This window comes from Oncorhynchus tshawytscha, linkage group LG07 (genome assembly GCF_018296145.1).
Source record: "Oncorhynchus tshawytscha isolate Ot180627B linkage group LG07, Otsh_v2.0, whole genome shotgun sequence".
In the NCBI taxonomy this organism is placed as follows: Eukaryota; Metazoa; Chordata; class Actinopteri; order Salmoniformes; family Salmonidae; genus Oncorhynchus; species Oncorhynchus tshawytscha.
In genome coordinates, this window is record NC_056435.1 from 73,131,524 (window position 1) to 73,154,783 (window position 23,260).

The following is a 23,260-nucleotide window of genomic DNA, read 5'->3' on the forward strand; positions in this document are numbered from 1 at the left end:
CTAGCTACATGTCTACAGAAAAGACTCCACTATGTAAGTAACCATTTCACTGTACTGTTTACACATCATGTGTATGTGATAAATAAACATAGATTTGTATCTAATATAGTGTGTGTTCACCAGAGACGGTAAAGTGAAGAACAACAAAGTCAGAGAAGGATGTAACGTCAGGCCAACGAGACAGTGTCCAAGTTATACAATTCTCCGGTAGAATGCCCTGTTTTTATTTCGTCACACTCACAACCGTAAGCTATTTTATGTAATTAGCTCGCCATTAACCTGTAAATAATGATCTTGTTGAGAGTTTATGTTCCTGTAATAATGAACACTGATTGGCTGAAGTTAAGACATTGTCAGCTATATGATATGGTCATTATTTGAACTGGCTTGCCAGCTAACTTAAGGTTAGCTAGCTAGCTAACGAGCTACAAAATAACCAAAACATTGTTTAGAAAGTTGCTTTTAGTTGCCTGGTTTGTTAAATTGACGTATACTAAATTCATTTTTAAATGGGTTTACAGGTGTTAAAATACACCTGTTATGCTAATTCAGACCACCGGGCTGCTGATGTCATGCAGCCTGTCATTTTTGTGTTTATACTTTTTCATAACAACAACGACAAGTTTGATGTCGGACGACAATAGAATGTTCATGATGTCACTGCGACAACTGCCTACAGACATGTTGACTGATGTAGTCTTGAAATGATTGGTTGTTTTGTGCACTACCGTACTCACTCAGTTTAGCACATGGCCTCACATGTGGATCCATGAATGGGGCTAAGGCTCAAGAGGGTGTGAACTATGCTGAATGGGTGTAGACAAAGAAGAGCTCTTCAGTAGGTGTACCAAAACATTCAAGGACCATTTTCTCAAAAGTGAGGTTACAAGTTTATCAGCTTTCAAAAGCACAATTACTTTCCCATTGTTCTTCAACTGTAGTGTATGATCTACCATTTTCTAGCATTTTCTAGTCTCTACTTTTATCTAATGTAAAAAACACAATTTCAAATGTTGCTACGTAAGACCAGATCGAGCCAGTTGGTCACAAATGGGAATCACCTCTCCCGATTCCCCAGTTACTATTAGACATTATAACATTAGAATAAATCAACAGAGAGAATGTATGGTGCTAGTCATGAAACAATTGAGGCCTGGACAAATAACACTCGACTCTGAAGCCTAACACATCAAAATAAACAATCTAAAAAGCCCCAACAAAAAACGAAAATATACAGCGCTATTCGGAAAATATTCAGAGCCCAGACCCCACATTTTGTTACGTTACAGCCTTATTCTAGAATTGATTAAATTATTTTTTGCCCTCATCAATCTACACACAATATCCCATAATCACGAAGCAAAAACAGGTTTTTAGAAATTATTTTGCAAATTTGTTAAAAATAAAAAACTGAAATATCACATTTACATAAGTATTCAGACCCTTTACTCAGTACTATGTTGAAGTACCTTTGGCAGCGATTACAGCCTTGAGTCTTGGGTGTGACGCTACAAGCTTGGCACACCTGTATTTGGGGAGTTTCTCCCATTTATCTCTGCAGATCGTCTCAAGCTCTGTCAGGTTGGATGGGGAGCGTCGCTGTACAGCTATATTCAGGTCTCTCCAGAGATGTTTGGTCGGGTTCAAGTCCAGGCTCTGGCTGGGCCACTCAAGGACATTCAGAGACTTGTCCCGAAGCCACTCTAGTCTTGTCTTGGCTGTGTGCTTAGGGTCATTGTCCTGTTGGAAGGTGAACCTTCACCCCAGTCTGAGGTCCTGAGCGCTCTGGAGCAGGTTTTCATCAAGCATATCTCTGTACTGTTGCTCCGTTCATCTGACAAACCACTCATACCAATAACACTGACAGACTATTCACACCAATAACACTGACAGACTATTCACAGCAACAACACTGACAGACTATTCACACCAACAGCACTGACAGACTATTCACACCAACAACACTGACAGACTATTCACACCAATAACACTGACAGACTATTCACACCAGTAACACTGACAGACTATTCACACCAACAACACTGACAGACTATTCACAGCAACAACACTGACAGACTATTCACACCAACAGCACTGACAGACTATTCACACCAACAACACTGACAGACTATTCACACCAATAACACTGACAGACTATTCACACCAGTAACACTGACAGACTATTCACAGCAACAAAACTGACAGACTATTCACACCAACAACACTGACAGACTATTCACACCAATAACACTGACAGACTATTCACACCAATAACACTGACAGACTATTCACACCAACAACACTGACAGACTATTCACACCAACAGACTTCATGGATAATGTGGTGAAATGTTACAAAAGGAAAGTTAGAAACCATAACTAAGTTAGCGTGTAAAGGCCAGGCTGATTCACAGTGACGTAGACATAGACATGCTCTGCCAGTTGTTGTTTGCCTGACGACTCACACTAAATTCTTCCGCTGCTGTCGTGCGCTACATACAATCACGGGCGGGCGGCAGGTAGCCTTGTGGGGGCGGCAGGTGGCCTTGTGGTGGCGGCAGGTGGCCTTGTGGGGGACGGCAGGTGGCCTTGTGGGGGACGGCAGGTGGCCTTGTGGGGGACGGCAGGTGGCCTTGTGGGGGACGGCAGGTGGCCTTGTGGGGGACGGCAGGTGGCCTTGTGGGGGCGAATGGTTGCAAGATCAAATCTCAGAGCTGACAAGGTAAAAATCTGTCGTTCTGCCCCTGAACAAGGTAGTTAGCTCACTGGAACGACAGATTTTTACCTTGTTAGCTCTGGGATTTGATCTTGCAACCTTTTGTTTACTAGTCCAACGCTCCAACCACTAGGCCACCTGCCGCCCGCATAACGCCACAAGCAAACAGGAAAATGCTCATCCAGAGGCGGCGCCCCTAGTGGCCGGGGACTTTACTGCAGAGAAACATGAATCCGATTTACCAAATTTCTACCAGCATGTTAAATGTGCAACCAGAGGAGAGAAAAAAAAAAACTCTATACCACCTTTACTCCACACACATAGACACATACAAAGCTCTCCCTCACCCTCCATTTGGCAAATCTGACCATAATTCTAGGTAGAGTTAAGCACCAGTGACTTGGTCAATACAGAAGTGGTCAGATGAAGCAGATGCTAAACCACAGGACTGTTCTGCTAGCACAGACTAGAATATGTTCTGGGATTATTCCGATGGCATTGAGGAGTACACCACATCAGTCACTGGCTTCAATCAATAAGTGCATCGATGTCGTCGCCCCCACTGTGACCGTACGTACATACCCCAACCAGAAGCCATGGATTACAGGCAACATCCTCACTGAGCTAAAGGGTAGAGCTGCCGCTTACAAGGAGCGCGCCTCTAACCCGGACGCTTATAATAAATCCCGCTATGTCCTCCGATGAACCATCAAACAGGCAAAGTGTCAATACAGGACTAAGATTTAATCGTACTACACCGGCTCCGACGCTCGTCGGATGTGGCAGGGCTTGCTAACTATTACAGACTACAAAGGGAAGCACAGCTGCGAGCTGCCCAGTGACACGAGCCTACCAGACGAGCTAAATTACTTCTATGCTTGCTTCGATGCAAGCAACACTGAAGCATGCATGAGAGCATCAGCTGTTCTGGAAGACTGTGTGACAGGTCAACATTCACAAGGCCGCAGGGCCCGACGGATTACCAGGACGTGTACTCCGAGCATGCGCTGACCAACCGGCAAATGTCTTCACTGACATTTTCAACCTGTCCCTGATTGAGTCTATAATACCAACATGTTTCAAGCAGACCACCATAGTCCCTGTGTCCAAGAACACCAAGGTAACCTGCCTAAATGACTACCGACACGTCTGTAGCCATGAAGTGCATTGAAAGGCTGGTCATGGCTTGCACTAACAGGTGTTGTATTCGGCATATGTGACAAATATAAATTGATTTGATTTGCTCGACTGAGCTTGCCTGTCAGTTCGGGGCAAATAGAATGGTCCCAAAACTGCAAACCCATCTGACAACACCAGGCAGACTAGAGAAAACACTCAAATTATTTGAAGGAATTCAAATAGTACTTGAACCCAGGTCTGGTCTGCTTTAAAATGTTCTCCATATCGCCCCTTCTCCTGTCCCAGCAGTGAAATACCACCCGGATAGAGAAAAGGTATGACAGAAAATTGTATTTTTCCACTTTATTGACACACTTCCCAGCATAGTGAATGTTTACAGGTCCTTCATAAGTGCTACCACACTTCTAACAGCACTTCCTTAGTTTCACTCCCCTTGTTTCCATTCCTCGAATGTTTATTTCTGGGGCCCCCATTTCCTTCTTGTCTTGAGGTGCAGAGAGGAGGAGTGTGTCTGTGTGTCTGCATTTTGCATGTTTTCCATTTGAAAATAAAAGAGAGCCGCACACTCTTAGGAGCTCAGATGCAAAAATGTAATTACCAACGTTTCGACAGCCAAGCTGTCTTCATCAGGGTATATTGCATGTTTTCCATTTAACATTTTTTTGCTTTTAAACCTTAAACTTCACTGCGACAAAGCTGTTATGTTTATAAAGGTGCGGGGGGGTCTGTCTTTTTTTATTTTATTTAAACCTTTCTGGTGTCAATAACAATGCACAGAATTCACAGAACAGATCCAGAGAGGATACTGAGGATACTGTATCAGATACAACTCTGGGGAAGTAGTCCTAGTACATCCATCTACCTTCCAGGTTCCAGCAGCTGGATATAGCTCAGCAGTGACACTATAGGGCTCCGTAGGATCATATAGGGCTCCGTAGGATCATATAGGGCTCCGTAGGATCATATAGGGCTCCGTAGGATCATATAGGGCTCCGTAGGATCATATAGGGCTCCGTAGGAACATATAGGGCTCCGTAGGATCATATAGGGCTCCGTAGGATCATATAGGGCTCCGTAGGATCATATAGGGCTCCGTAGGATCATAGGGCTAGGATCATATAGGGCTCCGTAGGATCATATAGGGCTCCGTAGGGGCTCCGTAGGATCATATATAGGGCTCCGTAGGATCATATATGGCTCCATTTGAAGGGACTCTGTTAAAACTCCTCTCCTAGGAGGGGACTCTGTTAAAACTCCTCTCCTAGGAGGGGGTTAAAACTCCTCTCCTAGGAGGGGACTCTGTTAAAACTCCTCTCCTAGGAGGGGACTCTGTTAAAACTCCTCTCCTAGGAGGGGACTCTGTTAAAACTCCTCTCCTAGGAGGGGACTCTGTTAAAACTCCTCTCCTAGGAGGGGACTCTGTTAAAACTCCTCTCCTAGGAGGGGACTCTGTTAAAACTCCTCTCCTAGGAGGGGACTCTGTTAAAACTCCTCTCCTAGGAGGGGACTCTGTTAAAACTCCTCTCCTAGGAGGGGACTCTGTTAAAACTCCTCTCCTAGGAGGAGACTCTACTAAAACTCCTCTCCTAGGAGGAGACTCTACTAAAACTCCTCTCCTAGGAGGGTACTCTACTAAAACTCCTCTACTCTGTGGAGACACATACTGTTAAACTTAAGGAGACTTGAGCCAGTGTTTATTGTAGTCATTGGCATTTTGTTTCCTCCTCTCTACTGCAAATTTCCTGTTATGGAAGTGACCTGCCTGACAATACCCTCGCTGCCCTCCCATTCGCTGCCTGACAATATCCTCGCTGCTCTCCCATTCGCTGCCTGACAATACCCTCGCTGCCCTCCCATTCGCTGCCTGACAATACCCTCGCTGCCCTCCCATTCGCTGCCTGACAATACCCTCGCTGCCCTCCCATTCGCTGCCTGACAATACCCTCGCTGCCCTCCCATTCGCTGCCTGACAATACCCTCGCTGCCCTCCCATTCGCTGCCTGGGGAATGAATACAGTGACAGTAGCCTATAGGGCTCTGGTCAACAGTTTTTATTTTACCTTTATTTAACTAGGTAAGTCAGTTCAGAACAAATTCTTATTTTCAATGATGGCCTAGGAACAGTGCCTGTTCAGAACGACAGATTTTTACCTTGTCAGCTCGAGGATTCGATCTTGCAACCTTTCGGTTACAAGTCCAACGCTCTAACCACTAGGCTACCTGCCACCTCTACACTCTAACCACTAGGCTACCTGCCACCTCTACACTCTAACCACTAGGCTACCTGCCACCTCTACACTCTAACCACTAGGCTACCTGCCACCTCTACACTCTAACCACTAGGCTACCTGCCACCTCTACACTCTAACCACTAGGGCCACCTCTACACTCTAACCACTAGGCAACCTGCCACCTCTACACTCTAACCACTAGGCAGCCTGCCACCTCTACACTCTAACCACTAGGCAACCTGCCACCTCTACACTCTAACCACTAGGCAACCTGCCACCTCTACACTCTAACCACTAGGCAACCTGCCACCTCTACACTCTAACCACTAGGCAACCTGCCACCTCTACACTCTAACCACTAGGCTACCTGCCACCTCTACACTCTAACCACTAGGCTACCTGCCTCCCAGTAGTGGACTATACAGGGAATATGTTTCCCTGTATAGTGAGTATCAGAGTATCAAAGCCAATGATGAATTTTCAAAACTCTGGTTTTACCCACGCGAGTTCTGACTTTGACCCACCCACCTCGGTTTCTGGGACCAATCAGATCCAGACTCATTGCAGAGGAGAAACTAACATCCGTGGGCGTGGCGTTTGTGGAGCAGGGAGTCTGGGGAGCCAAGTGTTCACCTGCTGGCTCCAGAAACACCAATAGTCTATTGCTTTACACAGCTCTCACATTTACGAGGACACTTTGGGTAAATAAAACAGCATTATTACATCCAATATCAAATCTATACCATTACTTCATTGCTAGGCCAATGAAGTATTATTTTTTAAAATTTGTATTTATTTAAATTAATTATTTTTCTCCCCAAATATCGTGATTACGATCTTGTCTCATCGCAGAAACTCCCCAACGGACTGAGGAGAGGTCGAAGGTCAAGTCATGCCCCCCCCCCCGAAACATGACCCGCCAAACCGCTTCTTAAACAGACGCCCGCTTAACCCGGAAACCACCCGGAAACCACCCGGGAACCACCCGGGAACCAGCAGGGAACCACCCGGGAACCAGCAGGGAACCACCCGGGAACCAGCAGGGAACCACCCGGGACCTCCAGGCTGTAGTGACGCCACAACACAGCGATGCAGTGTCTCAGACCGCGGCTAATGAATTATTCTAAGGGGGGAAAAAATACTAGCTTCATCACTTTCTAAACTGTGAGATCCTTCCAATTCTAATCTCATAAATCCATTTTGTAAGGAAAATAAGGTGCAGTTTCTAATAAGATAATGTCCCATTACTCAGACCAGAACTGGGAACCGACCAGACTTGAAAAAGACAACCGAAAAAACAGCTTGTAAAAGTGAACACTAAATAAATCAGTTATTACTGAAGGTGCCACACACACACACACACACACACACACAAACACACACACACAAACACTACACACACACACACACACACACACATTACACACACACACACACACATACACACACACACACACACACACACACACACATTACACACACACACACATTACACATACACACACACACACATTACACACACACACACACACACACATTACACATACACACACATTACACACACACAGACACACACACATTACACACACACACACACACACACACACACACATTACACACACACACATTACACACACATTACACACACACACACACACACACACACACACACACTACACACACACACACACACACACACATTACACACACACACACACACACACACACACACACACACACACACATTACCAAGACCACCACAGACTCACATTCCACTCAACTAAATACTGGTGGTTATCAGCCAGAACTCCAGAGTTTCACAGTAAAAGTGATTAAGCTTTTGAGCATTGTAATGCTGCATATTTTCCTGCTTTGGACTCCAGGCCTAATATATGTGTAGAGAGCACCACCAGACTAGCAGCAGCAGAGAGCACCACCAGACTAGCAGCAGCAGAGAGCACCACCAGACTAGCAGCAGCAGAGAGCACCACCAGACTAGCAGCAGCAGAGAGCACCACCAGACTAGCAGCAGCAGAGAGCACCACCAGACTAGCAGCAGCAGAGAGCACCACCAGACTAGCAGCAGCAGAGAGCACCATCAGCCTAGCAGCAGCAGAGAGCACCACCAGACTAGCAGCAGCAGCAGAGAGCACCACCAGACTACCAGCAGCAGAGAGCACCACCAGACTAGCAGCAGCAGCAGAGAGCACCACCAGACTAGCAGCAGCAGCAGAGAGCACCACCAGACTAGCAGCAGCAGAGAGCACCACCAGACTAGCAGCAGCAGCAGAGAGCACCACCAGACTAGCAGCAGCAGCAGAGAGCACCACCAGACTAGCAGCAGCAGCAGAGAGCACCACCAGACTAGCAGCAGCAGCAGAGAGCACCACCAGACTAGCAGCAGCAGAGAGCACCATCAGACTAGCAGCAGCAGAGAGCACCATCAGACTAGCAGCAGCAGAGAGCACCACCAGACTAGCAGCAGCAGAGAGCACCACCAGACTAGCAGCAGCAGAGAGCACCACCAGACTAGCAGCAGCAGAGAGCACCACCAGACTAGCAGCAGCAGAGAGCACCATCAAACTAGCAGCAGCAGAGAGCACCACCAGACTAGCAGCAGCAGAGAGCACCACCAGACTAGCAGCAGCAGAGAGCACCACCAGACTAGCAGCAGCAGAGAGCACCACCAGACTAGCAGCAGCAGAGAGCACCACCAGACTAGCAGCAGAGAGCACCACCAGACTAGCAGCAGCAGAGAGCACCACCAGACTAGCAGCAGCAGAGAGCACCACCAGACTAGCAGCAGAGAGCACCACCAGACTAGCAGCAGAGAGCACCACCAGACTAGCAGCAGAGAGCACCACCAGACTAGCAGCAGAGAGCACCACCAGACTAGCAGCAGAGAGCACCACCAGACTAGCAGCAGAGAGCACCACCAGACTAGCAGCAGAGAGCACCACCAGACTAGCAGCAGAGAGCACCACCAGACTAGCAGCAGAGAGCACCACCAGACTAGCAGCAGAGAGCACCACCAGACTAGCAGCAGAGAGCACCACCAGACTAGCAGCAGAGAGCACCACCAGACTAGCAGCAGAGAGCACCACCAGACTAGCAGCAGAGAGCACCACCAGACTAGCAGCAGAGAGCACCACCAGACTAGCAGCAGAGAGCACCACCAGACTAGCAGCAGCAGCAGCGTGGAGAAGAGGTTTCTCTGAATTGGCAACCAAAGAGTTAAAGTCTGTTCCATAAACTCTCCCATGCTTCAAGAATCGCCTGGAAGCTACTTGTGCTTTAAATACTGATTTGACAGATCACATTTTACACAACCTGCCACTGAGAAAATAGCCCACGACTACTACCACCACCACCACCACAACTACTACTACCACCACCACCACCACCACTACTACTACTACTAGCCCCAGCAGCTCCTGGTGTGTTCAAACACACACAGGGACACGATGGGAACTCTGAGAGTGTTATTCCTCTTGTCCTTTATATCGTCACCATGGGTGCTCTGCTCAACTGGGAAGCACTTTGACCAGGACTCAACACTCAGACTGGAACAACAGGATGTACTGCTGAATAGAGAAGCTAATCTGGAAGCAAAGAGGTCTAAGGTAGGCTATAAACTGACTTGATCACATTGTATTTTCTAGTATTGATTAATGACTAACTATAGTAAGTCAATAGTAAATAGGTTAATGATAAGTTATAATTCTTATACACTCAAATATACCTGCTCGTAGTTTGATTAAATCAAGTAATTTCAAACATCTTGCATGGTTATAGCTGGGATGTATTTAATAAAAATTTTCTTTAATAAGTTGTCATTCTTATTTTTCTTATGATACAATTTAATTGATAAATGTTATATTCAATATATCTTTCCATCGGTGTAACTAGAGGCAAATAATGTAACTAGAGGCAAACAAACCCAATTTCCTTAAACATTTGTGATTTATACTTCGAAGACTATTAATCCACTTCCCCTTTGAACATCCAGTTTCTTATTTTTTATGCAAACATGGTTTTATTCATTTCCCTTGTAAACAACTGATCTACACCAAGACTTGAGTCCATTACATGAGTTTGTCAGTGGCATTTCATTGTTCCACCTTTTTAATTTATATTCTTACAGCGGAAATCATTTTGAATCTCAGTTATACCTTTTCTTCCCCTTATTTGAGAAATCAAACCATTGTCCCATTTCATTGGAAGCATTTCCCATTGGGAAGGAGCCAGCACGTTGGCCGAGTCGAATTCCTCTCTCTCCCCCCAGTCTAAGTCTAACAGCTGGGCTGTCGGTCTGCCCAGAGCTCCAGACACACAGTGATTATGATTAGTCAGCACAGTAAGGGGCAGGGCTACCGCTTACAGGAGGCTCCACTGCTCTAGTACAATGGAGGTTCCAGTCTGAAGAACTCACATCCAAACAGCAGCCCCGGTCTGGCTGCCAAGGGGCCCCACTCTTCCTGTTGCCAAGGGGCCCCACTCCTCTTGTTGCCAAAGGGCCCCGCTGCTCCTTCTGTTGCCAAGGGGCCGAAGCTTAGGGCTGACCCAGAAAACAGTTAACGTTCCTGGAATGTTCCTACAACTTCAAATAAAATACCTTATTTTGATCCCCATTAGCAACCACTAGTCTTAATGGGGTCTGACAAATAATGGAAAAACACAGACAAAATACTGGACCATTTACATTTAAAAACATGAACAGGTAGTGTGTGTACATCTATCAGTTCCACATACATGTCAGTACACACAACCAGTAGGTCACATGTCAGTACACACAACCAGTAGGTCACATGTCAGTACACACAACCAGTAGGTCACATGTCAGTACACACAACCAGTAGGTCACATGTCAGTACGTACACTCAACCAGTAGGTCACATGTCAGTACACACAACCAGTAGGTCACATGTCAGTACACACAACCAGTAGGTCACATGTCAGTACACACACACAACCAGTAGGTCACATGTCAGTACACACACACAACCAGTAGGTCACATGGGGGAGAGGTGTTGTGTCAGTACATACACACACAACCAGTAGGTCACATGGGGGAGAGGTGTTGTGCCGTGAGGTGTTGCTTTATTTGTTGTTTTGAAACCAGACTTGCTGTTCACTTGCGCTATATAAACAAATCGACAGGTAGCCTAGTGGTTAGAGCGTAGAGGGGGCAGGTAGCCTAGTGGTTAGAGTGTAGAGGTGGCAGGTAGCCTAGTGGTTAGAGTGTAGAGGTGGCAGGTAGCCTAGTGGTTGGTTAGAGTGGTTAGAGTGTAGGGGGCAGGTAGCCTAGTGGTTAGAGTGTAGAGGCGGCAGGTAGCCTAGTGGTTAGAGTGTAGAGGCGGCAGGTAGCCTAGTGGTTAGAGCGTTGGGCCAGTAACCGAAAGGTTGCTGGATCCCCGAGGTGACAAGGTAAAAATCAGTCAGTCTGCCCCTGAACGTTGTAAAGAAGAATTTGTTCTTAACTGACTTGCCTAGTTAAATAAAAAGGTTAAATAAAAACGAAAAATATAATTATGAGGGGAGTTCCATGCACTCATGGCTCTGCAAAATACTGTACACTTCCTTCTCGACCTGGAGACAGTGAAAAGACCCCCGGTCTAAAGACAGTGAGAAGACCCCCGGTCTAAAGACAGTGAGAAGACCCCCGGTCTAAAGACAGTGAGAAGACCCCCGGTCTAAAAGCATGCTCAAAGTCTGTTAATTTGTTTAGAGGCAAATAGCTTTGTATTTGGTCAAACACCATTTTTTTCCAACAGTTTGCTAAGAGCTGGCAGCAAGCTGATAGGTCGGCTGTTAGAACCAATAAAGGATGCTGTACCACTCTTGGGTAGCGGAATGACCTTGGCTTCCCTCCAGGCCTGAGGACAAAGACTTTCCACTAGGCTCAGATTAAAAATATGACAGATAGGAGTGGCTATAGAGTCAGCCACCATCCTCTGTAGCTTTCCATCTAAGTTGTCAATGCCAGGAGGTTTGTCATTATTGATCGATAACAATCATTTTTCCACCACTCCCACAGTGTTTGTTCTTGGCATTTCCTCTACCAATGAAGTAATCATAAAGACAATTGGCAACATCAAATGGTTTTGTGCTGAATAAGCCATCTAATTGGATGAAAGATGGAGTTGAATGTCTTTCTGCCCATAATTTCATTTAAAGTACTTGCGTTTTTTTTATTCCATCATTCTTTATATCATTGATCTTAGCTTCATAATACAGTTTCTTATTCTTTTGTTGAGTTTAGTCACATCATTTCTCAATTTGCAGTAAGAGAGCCAATCAGATGTGCAGCCAGACTTATTAGCCACTCATTTTGCTCCATCTCTTTCAGCCATACAGTTTTTCAATTCCTCATCGATCCCATGGAGCCTTAACAGTTCCAACAGTCCGTTTTTAATTTCCTCATTGATCCCATGGAGCCTTAACAGTTCCAACAGTCCGTTTTTAATTTCCTCATTGATCCCATGGAGCCTTAACAGTTCTAACAGTCACTATCAATCATTTCACACATATTATTTAGATAGTGACTGTTAGCACTTGGTGGGCTACAGCAACACCCCAAAAGAAAAGGCTTTATTTGTGCCAGGTGAACCTGCAGCCACAACACTCCAATAACACTTGACATAAGATCTTCTCTAAGCATTACAGGGATATGGCTCTGAATATATACAGTAACACCTCCCCCATAAGCATTCCTGTCTCTTCTATAGATGTTATATCCTTGTATTGCTACTGCTGTATCAACGGAATTATCTAAGTGAGTCTCAGAAATGGCTAATATATGAATGTTATCTGATATTAGCAAGTTATTGATTTCGTGAACCTTATTTCTTTAAGGCTTCATATATTAATATGGGCTATTTTCAGCCCTTTCCTGTTTATCTTATTAAATATCAAAGATAATATGGAAAAGAGCAAACAAATCAAGAGGGGAAAAACGGACATTATTCAGCAGTCCCATTAATCAGTTGGTGTGTGCTGTGAGGGTGAAGCTACAAATGGGAACGTTCCAATAGAGGACAACGGAGGTTCCAGTCTATATAACTCCAAGATAACTGCCACCAAGAGGCCAAACATGTTGCATTGAATGAACCATGTCAATCGGAGTGAACCGTGTCAATCTTGCCAACCTGACATATTTTTGCCAAAAGAGGATCACGATGGAAATAAGCCTTTGGGTATTATTTTGGTTTTTAGCCTCAATCATTTGTAAATGTATGTAATGTTGTCTCCAACTGGAGAGGTCTATTACTTATAATCATTAAATACATTTAAAACATTCCTACAACGTTAGGTAACGTTCCAACACAGTCCCAATGGAGCAGAACTGGCGTTCCAGAGAACTCCCATACAAACAGCTCCCCCGGTCTGTCTGCCAGGGGCCATCCTTCTCATCCTACCAAGGGACCATCCTTCTCATCCTACCAAGGGACCATCCTTCTCATCCTGCCAAGGGACCATCCTTCTCATCCTACCAAGGGACCATCCTTCTCATCCTACCAAGGGACCATCCTTCTCATCCTACCAAGGGACCATCCTTCTCCTCCTGCCAAGGGGCCATCCTTCTCCTCCTGCCAAGGGGCCATCCTTCTCCTCCTGCCAAGGGGCCATCCTTCTCCTCCTGCCAAGGGGCCATCCTTCTCATCCTGCCAAGGGGCCATCCTTCTCCTCCTGCCAAGGGGCCATCCTTCTCCTCCTGCCAAGGGGCCATCCTTCTCCTCTTGCCAAGGGGCCATCCTTCTCCTCTTGCCAAGGGACCATCCTAACTCCTCCTGCCAAGGAGCCATCCTTCTCCTCCTGCCAAGGGGCCATCCTTCTCCTCCTGCCAAGGGGCCATCCTTCTCCTCCTGCCAAGGGGCCATCCTTCTCCTCTTGCCAAGGGGCCATCCTTCTCCTCTTGCCAAGGGGCCATCCTTCTCCTCTTGCCAAGGGGCCATCCTATCTCCTCCTGCCAAGGGGCCATCCTTCTCCTCCTGCCAAGGGACCCTCCTAACTCCTTCTGCAAAGGGGCCATCCTTCTCCTCCTGCCAAGTGACCAAAAGCTCAGGTCTTGAATGTTCTGTGAACATTATGTACGCTTACATTCCAAGGCTCCAACAGAACAGAATAGAACTGAGGTTGAATCCAGTCTGAAGAGCTCCCATCCAAACAGCAGCCCTGGTTCTGAAGCCAATGGACTAAAGCTCAGGGACCAACAAGCAAACGCAACATTCTTTGAATATTCCTATAATGGTTAGGTAACATTCCAAAGCATAAGCAGAGCGGAGGTCAGTTCCAGTCTGAAGAACTCCTATCCAAACAGCAGACCTGCTACAGCTGCCAAGGGGTCAGGGCTCAGAGCCTGGAGAAGTGGGGGAGTAATTATTTGAGTAGGCAGTTGAACACCTGGAAAGGCCTGCCTGCTACACTCTGCTGGGCTCCACACCAGTTGACAACCAATGGCTACATAGTTCAAGGTTCAACAGATCTCAAGGACATGGGGGAAGGAGTCCTTATTTTACGAGGCAGCGGCCAGACACCTGAAGAGCAGGGTTCAAAATACGCAACTTCTCTTTCGGGTGCCTGACATCGAAATATTTGATATTTATAATTCTCACAAGGGTAATAACCATGCTAACAAAAGCTGCCAGATTACTGGAGAAGATGGGAGATTATATGACAGTGCTCTCCCAAATACAAAACAAGGGATGAGACAAACAATGTGAATAACTGCCTTGTCTTCACAGGTTTGTCTACTTGCTACAAAATGTACCATATGAACTGAAAATTGCGTTGCACGTGTTTCTGCCCAAAGCCTGGTTTCTCAAAAACATTTTAAGACTAAGTTTTTCCTTAGAACATTTGCAGGAGCACTGTTAAATCTCCAAGATGTTTCCTAAAAAACATTTTTTTTCATTAACTTTGCACTTGAAAATCGCTCGTAAAATCGATCGCAAGTGGTCTGAGGCTCGTAATCTAACGAGCCTCAGACCACTTGAAGAACAGCGAAGTGTATCGTTAAGATGCCTTTTTTAAATATTTATTTTTTATATACCTCCCGCGTCACTTTTATACAAAAGAGGATCTCTGTTAAACCTAGAATCAACATGGTTTATCCGTCTCTCTGTGACGGCGTAAACGTTAAACAAAAAACAATGTTGACTCCGAATACAAAAGTTGCCCATGTCTTTGCAATTGATACGAACAAGCAACGTATAAAAAGATGCTTCTAATTAAAAACCGAGATGACTACATCTGAAGGTCAACGAGTAAAGCTATAGGCCTATTCTTAACATATTTCATGATGTGTAGCTTAACATGTGCGCAATGATGGGCCAAATCTGGAATATATTGGGTAAGCATTTGAATAAACTACGCACTTAGTGGTCGTTCTCTCTCTGTGGTGTTCTGGAAAACCGCACGTTACATCTTCGGGCCGTTGTAGGAAAGATGCATCGTTTAAACACTTGTAAACCTAAACTCTGTCGCTATCGGAAACCAGGCCCTGAATCCCTAATCCCTGTGTGCGTTACTCTACAGTGTTACTCTACAGTGTTAATCCTAACAGTGTGACTCTACAGTGTTAATCCTAACAGTGTGACTCTACAGTGTTAATCCTAACAGTGTGACTCTACTGTGTTAATCCTAACAGTGTGACTCTACAGTGCTACTCTACAGTGTTACTCTACAGTGTGACTCTACTGTGTTAATCCTAACAGTGTGACTCTACAGTGCTACTCTACAGTGTCACTCTACAGTGTTAAATCCTAACAGTGTGACTCTACAGTGTTAATCCTAACAGTGTGACTCTACAGTGTTACTCTACAGTGTGACTCTACAGTGTTAATCCTAACAGTGTGACTCTACAGTGTTAATCCTAACAGTGTGACTCTACAGTGTTAATCCCAACAGTGTGACTCTACAGTGTTAATCCTAACAGTGTGACTCTAGGGTGTTAATCCTAACAGTGTGACTCTACAGTGTTAATCCTAACAGTGTGACTCTGTGTTAATCCTAACAGTGTGACTCTACAGTGTTAATCCTAACAGTGTGACTCTACAGTGTTAATCCCAACAGTGTGACTCTACAGTGTTAATCCTAACAGTGTGACTCTACAGTGCTACTCTACAGTGTCACTCTACAGTGTTAAATCCTAACAGTGTGACTCTACAGTGTTAATCCTAACAGTGTGACTCTACAGTGCTACTCTACAGTGTGACTCTACTGTGTTAATCCTAACAGTGTGACTCTACAGTGTTAATCCTAACAGTGTGACTCTACAGTGTTAATCCTAACAGTGTGACTCTATCCTCCACTAGAGAGAGGCAGCAGTGTTGTGGCTGGGAGAGGACTATGACTCCAGCATGGTCTTCCTGGCTGCTGATGAACCAGACAACGCCCCAGCTGAGGGGGGTGACGCCTCGGGTAAGACAGTTCTACCTGCCTCTTCTTCCCTGTCTCTCACTGCCTCCCTCCCTGACTCCTCTCCTCCCTCCCCGACTCTCACTGCCTCCTCTCCTACCCTCCCTCTCTGCCTCTCACTGCCTCCTCTCCTCCCTCCCCGACTCTCACTGCCTCCCTCTCCTCCCTCTCTGCCTCTCTGCCTCCTCACTGCCTGCCTCCTCTCCTACCCTCCCTCCTTACCTCTCCCTGCCTCCTCTCCTACCCTCCCTCTCTGCCTCTCACTGCCTCCTCTCCTACCCTCCCTCCTTACCTCTCCCTGCCTCCTCTCCTACCCTCCCTCCCACTTCTAACTCTCCTAACCTCCCTCCCTGCCTCTCACTACAACCTCTCCCCGCCTCCCTACCGCTCTCTGCCTCCCCTCCTACCCTCCTTCCCTGCCCCCTCTCCTACCCTTCTTCCCTCCTTCCCTGCCTCCTCTCCTACCCTCCTTCCCCTCCTACCCTCCCTGCCTCCTCTCCTATCCTCCTTCCCTGCCTTCTCTCCTACCTCTCCCTGCCTCCACCCCTCCCTCCTTGCCTCTTCTCCTACCCTCCTTCCCTCCCCTCCTTCCCTGCCTCCTCTCCTACCCTCCTTGCCCCCTTCACTGCCTCCTCTCCTACCTCTCACTGCCTCCTCTCCTACCCTCCCTCTCCCTGCCTCTTCTCCTACCCTCCTTCCCTCCCTCCCTGCCTCCTCTCCAGTGTCCTAGTATATTTGACCCAGTTCTGCTCAAGACCATGTTGTCTACTCTATACAGCAGGCAGCAGCTGATCTTTTTAAAAGCATTACTTAGAGGAGAGAAACCTCCCTACTTGGCTATATCCTCCATTATAGTAACAGAGGCCCCTATGATATTTGGGCTACCAGGACTTGGCTTCTAGAGCCATGATATCTGGGCTACCAAGACTTGGCTTCTAGAGCCATGATATCTGGGCTACCAGGACTTGGCTTCTAGAGCCATGATATCTGGGCTACCAGGACTTGGCTTCTAGAGCCATGATATCTGGGCTACCAGGACTTGGCTTCTAGAGCCATGATATCTGGGCTACCAGAACTTGGCTTCTAGAGCCATGATATCTGGGCTACCAAGACTTGGCTTCTAGAGCCATGATATCTGGGCTACCAGGACTTGGCTTCTAGAGCCATGATATCTGGGCTACCAGGACTTGGCTTCTAGAGGAGCATTGACCACGTTGTTAAACTAACACACCCTAAATGTGGACAGTTTAGACAACCATAGCCAGTGCTATTGTAAATGAATAAATAATTTCAGAAGTATTCTATAAAAAGAGAGAATGATAATATGGTGCCTTACATATATGCCTTAAGGCTTGAGACATCTAAATCTAAATCAAATAAACAATTAAATGAATTCTGTGTCTCCAGAGCTGCCCACATGCCTGCTGTGTGTGTGTCTGACCGGCTCTGTGTACTGTGAGGAAGTTGTTCCTGAGATGACTGCTGTGCCCACCCTGCCCAAGGAGACTGCCTACCTCTACGCCCGCTATAACAAGATCAAGAAGATCACCAATAAAGACTTCGCAGATATCGGTAGGGGGGTTGAAACATTCAGGGAAACTTTCCCCACAGTTATGAATTTCCGGGTGGGGGGGGTTCTCCAGATATCCCGGGTTGAATGATTCCTAGTTGGAGAATTTCCTGCCTGCTCATTACCTTGAGAATCCAGATACCACTTCAATTGGGATTTATAGAAACCTGGGAACTTTGGGAAAATGTACAGTACTTTGCTAGGTGATTCTGGCCTTCAGGTTTCCTTTGGCTTGCTGTCTTCTCAAACATTTTTCACACCGTCTCCCTAATACACTAGCTGGAAGACAACCATGTTGAGGAAAATTCATTCAGGAAATTAAGAAATAAAGATAAAAGATGGACATTTTCGGAGGGTCGGTAGACATATGGTGGATATATAAATGCTCCCTTTAGTTGGATATATTAGTGGATGTTATGCGGGCCCCTCCAGGCCCGGCCATCCAGGCACCCCTCCAGGCCCGCCCCTCCAGGCTCCCCTCCAGACCCCCTCCAAGCTTCCTCCAGGCCCCCTCCAGGCCCGCCCCTCCAGGCTCCCCTCCAGACCCCCTCCAAGCTTCCTCCAGGCCCGGCCCTCCAGGCCCCCTCCAGGCCCGCCCCTCCAGGCTCCCCTCCAGACCCCCTCCAAGCTTCCTCCAGGCCCCCTCCAGGCTCCCCTCCAGACCCCCTCCAAGCTTCCTCCAGGCCCCCCTCCAGGCACCCCTCCAGGCCTGGCCCACCAGGCCCGGCCCACCAGGCCCGGCCCTCCACTGATATAAGTAAAAACACAGCTAGATTTAAAAGCTGACGAGATGTAATTTTTTTGGCAAACTCTTCCAGGTCTCCATGTTGTCTTGACATTTAGAACGCAGAAGTTTAAAAGGGCTAACTGTCAGAAGGAAGACGATCAAATCCTCCATGTGTCTGGCGTGTACATGTGGGCAGAACAAATCTAAATATTGCGTAACTCACTTGATCTATGAGAGCTCGGCCTATAGCTTAGTGTTGTGTTACAGAAAACAACAATTCTGCAGTTTGTAACCTCCAAAAGGGACAATTAAGTTCTAATTCATTCTACGCCAATGACTCTGAAGAGAATCGATCTGACGTGGGTTTATTCTAAATATAGATTGAGTAAAAATCAAAGATTTAACTTATATTATAATTCTAGTTTTTTTTTGGGGGGGTTCTTCCTCAATGACTCTGAAGAGAATCGATCTGACGTGGGTTTATTCTAAATATAGATTGAGTAAAAATCAAAGATTTAACTTATATTATAATTCTAGTTTTTTTTGGGGGGGGTTCTTCCTCAATGACTCTGAAGAGAATCGATCTGACGTGGGTTTATTCTAAATATAGATTGAGTAAAAATCAAAGATTTAACTTATAATATAATTCTAGTTTTTTTTTGGGGGGGGGGGTTTCTTCCTCAGTGACTCTGAAGAGAATCGACCTAACGGGGAACCTGATCTCGGAGATTGAGGAAGGAGCGTTCTCTAAGCTGACCCTGCTGGAGGAACTCAATTTGGCTGAGAACCAACTTGTCAAGCTGCCCATGCTGCCCAGCAAGCTCACCACCTTCAACGCCAACCACAACCGGCTCAAAACCAAAGGGGTCAAGGCCAACGCCTTCAAGGTACAATGAAAGGACATGAAATACAAATAGATTCCAGGCTGCTTTAATTGAATGCATTTATTTCACCCCGATAGGTCTTCGTCAGGCTTGACATTGTTCAAAACATTGCGTGATAATGTCTATGTACCTTAGGTGCTTGACTGAGGCACATTCGGTGGCTGATTTGAGATTTGCCAGGACAAACCCCCCCTTGGATTTCTTCACCTGTTTTTTTGCAGTACAGGTTGGGATTCAAATTCTGCGAATTGCCATTTTTATTGCCAACAATCTGCACAAAATACTCTGTAGTCATAGTCTGAAGAAAATATTTTTTAATATATCATTTATATATATATATATTTTTTTTAAATATTTTTTTTTATATATATATTTTTTATATATCATTTTTTTTTATATATTTTTTTTTTTTTTTATATATATAATTTTTATATATATATATATTTATATATACATATATAATTTATACATATATATATATATATATAGATTTTTTTAAATTTATATATATATATTTTTTTATATATAATTTATACAGTATATATATATATAATATAAAACATTTTATAACAAAAACATAGTGGCTGCATATGTACTCAGCTCCATGAGTCAATGGCATTGACTGCAGCTGTCTTCTTGGGTCTGGATTGTGACATATTTGACCATTATTCATTTCAAAATTCTTCCATGCTCTTTCAAGATGATGGGGGATCATGGCTAGACGGTCTTGCCATAGATTTTCAAGCCAATTTAAGTCAAAACAAACTTTGCCAATCAGGAACATTCAATGTCTTCTTGGTAAGCAACTCCAGGGTAGATTTGGCCTAGTTGTTGGTTATTGTACACCTGAAAGTTGAATTCCTCTCACAGACGCTGGTGTAAAGAAGACTGAAGCAGGTTTTCCTATAGGATTTTGGCTGTACTTAGCCCAATCTCATTTATTTTTATCCTGAAAAACTCCCTAGTCCTTGCCGATGTCAAGCATACCCATCCCATGATGCAGCCACCACCATGCTTGAAATTAAACAGGCAGTTACTCAGTGATGTGGAGGCTTTGCTTTTAGGCCAAAAAACAGTATTCCTTTGCTGTGTTTTTTTCCAGTGTTACTTTAGTGCCTTGTTGCATGTTTTGGAATATTTCTTTCTGTGTATTTGTATCATTATTAAGTCATTATTGTGGAGTCACTACAATGTTGTTGATCCATCCTCAGTTCTCCCATCACAGCCATTGATCTGCAGCTGTTTTAGAATCCTCAAATGGTCTCATGGTGACCTCCCTGAGCGGTTACCTTCCTGTCCTGCATCTCAGTTCAGAAGGTCGACGGTACCTTTGATGTTTCTAGGTGGTTTAACAATTATTAACTTGGCCGTGCTTAAATAGATATACAATGTCTGTTTTTTTATTCTCCCCCCCCCCCCAATCTACCAATCACTACCCTTCTTTATGAGGCTTTCGAAAAGCTTCCTGGTCTTTGTAGTTGAATCTGTGCTTGAAATTCACTACTTGACTGAGGGACCTTATAGATGTTGTATGTATGGTGGACAGAGGAAGGGTTAGTCATTCAAAAACAATCCAGTCAACCCTACTATTTCAGACAGTGACTTCTTGTCATTTATTATGATGTGATTTGTTAAGTCACATTTTTCTCCTGAACTAATTTAGGATTGTCTGAAAACTGAATACTTACTATATTTAGTTAGTTTATTTATTTTAGAGAAGAAAAAAAAAATCCACATCCACTTCTCCCATTTTGTAATTACAGAATATTTAGTGTAGATCGTTACAATTAAATCCATTTTAATCCCACTTTGTAACACAATAATGTGACGAAATCCACTAATACTTTTGCAAGGCACTGTATGCTGTTTATTTTGGTGTCGTTGTTTCCACCATACAGAAACTGGAGAAGCTGATCAACCTGTTTCTGGGAGACAATGCGCTGGAGGCTGTACCAGTGATCCCGCAGAGCGTCCGCATTGTCCATCTGCAGGTCGGTACCACGCAGTGATGACGGTCTTGACTTCTGCTTAGAGGCTACGAAATTGGGAGGAGTCCCTCTCTACTTACGTCCTCGTGATTTTCACGGGAATCCTCTGAAATGGGATTTCTGATAAACATGAGAACATCCCGACTGCGACTCCAATCCCGACTGCGACTCCAATCCCGACAGCTTGACCCAAATAGTTTTGCTGGCACCATCAGAGGGTCATGAGAGTAATCATGATTCTAACTTTGGTCTTCCATCTTCTCTCTACCATACAGAACAACAACATCACGGATATCAGCTTCGAGACGTTCTGCAAGGGCAACAACACGTACTACATCAGACCCAACCTGATGGAGGTGAGGTTGGATGGGAACCCAGTGCTGCTGTCCAAGTACCCCAACAGCTTCACCTGCCTCAAGTCTCTCCCCGTTGGACAGTACCGCTAAAAAGACTAAACTCCCTTGGAGGGGAAAAAAAGGTCTTCCGTTCTGACGTCATTGGGACTTCCTGGTTAAATAAAACGTATCAGTAGAAAGACATGCAACTTCTACAGGGGCGTATTACAGTCAGATGAAATGTGAAGTTTGCGGATAGACAGCCATGTAATGAATAGATCCAACACGATTCCTTATTCTACTTGACAAAGACAAGACTAATCTACACCATTACATTCCATTTATGTCTGAATGTTCTTCTGTAAAATTGTGTCTTTCTCGGTCTCTTTCAGAAGACTAGCGGCTGGGATTGATATGTTAGTAATCTCACTTTAGCAAGCTAGGCCCACGTTGACTACAAGGCTTTAAACGGATCCCCTGTTTTCTGATTTATAAAAAGGTTATTTTACATTTGTATTTGTTCAAGTTATGTTCCAAGACCAAATCAGCTAAGTCGTCGGGAAGACTTTGTAAATACATCTTTTCTTTGGCATAGTGTTTGACTTCTTTAAAACGTTGAGTCAAGCTTTTGGCTTTCCTCCGAATTCTGCGAATTACTTTCATGTACACTGGTTCCTAACTTAACAAGTCAAGTAGAAGTTGATGAGAAAATATATATATTTGAAATACGTATATAGTGATGTGAAACTAATGTGCCTGTGCTCACAACATCGTAAGCTTTGATATTAAAAATGGTCAAATGAGAGGAGGTAATTATTTTCTTAAGTCCTTTTCTTTCAATCATAATTTCTCATTTTAGGAATTATTACTTTATGTGAATAAACAAATATGATGTAGAGTTAAAAAAAAATTAAAAAATAAATGTAAAGTGTTTGTGACTTCGGCTGAGTTTTTAAATATTTTAATACAAATTAAATTAAACTCTGCTTTGACGTATCCATGCATGAAAGTCAACGAAACAACATCAACAACAACAACATTTGTTTTCCAGTGTCTTAATAAAACAACAAACTATTAACTGCAAGAGAAGCAAATATCTACGGGTTTCAGCACATGTGGAGAAACTGGGTTGATGTTATTTCTTCAGACCAGCCAACTTGGCAACACGACCGCAACATCCTCCAAGTAGGAGAATGGTTTCCATATGGCAGTTTGGATTTCCAATCTTTCATTAGAGTACTTTACCATCTT

At 44.9% G+C, this 23,260-nt stretch overlaps 2 protein-coding genes across 3 annotated transcripts in view; one reads left to right on the top strand and one right to left on the bottom strand.

Annotated features, from left to right (window-relative positions):
- The window catches only part of LOC112255097 (centromere protein P), a 158,696-nt gene that overhangs the window by 99,344 nt on the left and 36,092 nt on the right, over positions 1-23,260 (bottom strand). The window lies entirely within an intron of this gene.
- Positions 9,358-22,940, top strand: ogna (osteoglycin, paralog a). The gene is made up of 6 exons (XM_042324924.1): positions 9,358-9,709; positions 16,403-16,508; positions 17,913-18,077; positions 19,487-19,689; positions 21,585-21,677; positions 21,950-22,940. Exons 1-6 carry the CDS (start codon positions 9,551-9,553, stop codon positions 22,118-22,120), a joined length of 897 nt encoding a protein of 298 aa, XP_042180858.1. The 5' UTR covers positions 9,358-9,550; the 3' UTR covers positions 22,121-22,940.

What these genes read in the sequence shown, in the direction of transcription:
- ogna (XM_042324924.1), top strand. Translation starts at nt 9,551, where the DNA reads ATGGGAACTCTGAGAGTGTTATTCCTCTTGTCCTTTATATCGTCACCA. An exon ending in TGGAAGCAAAGAGGTCTAAG is followed by an intron (nt 9,710 to 16,402) that starts GTAGGCTATAAA and finishes ATCCTCCACTAG; the next exon opens with AGAGAGGCAGCAGTGTTGTG. An exon ending in TAAAGACTTCGCAGATATCG is followed by an intron (nt 18,078 to 19,486) that starts GTAGGGGGGTTG and finishes TTTCTTCCTCAG; the next exon opens with TGACTCTGAAGAGAATCGAC.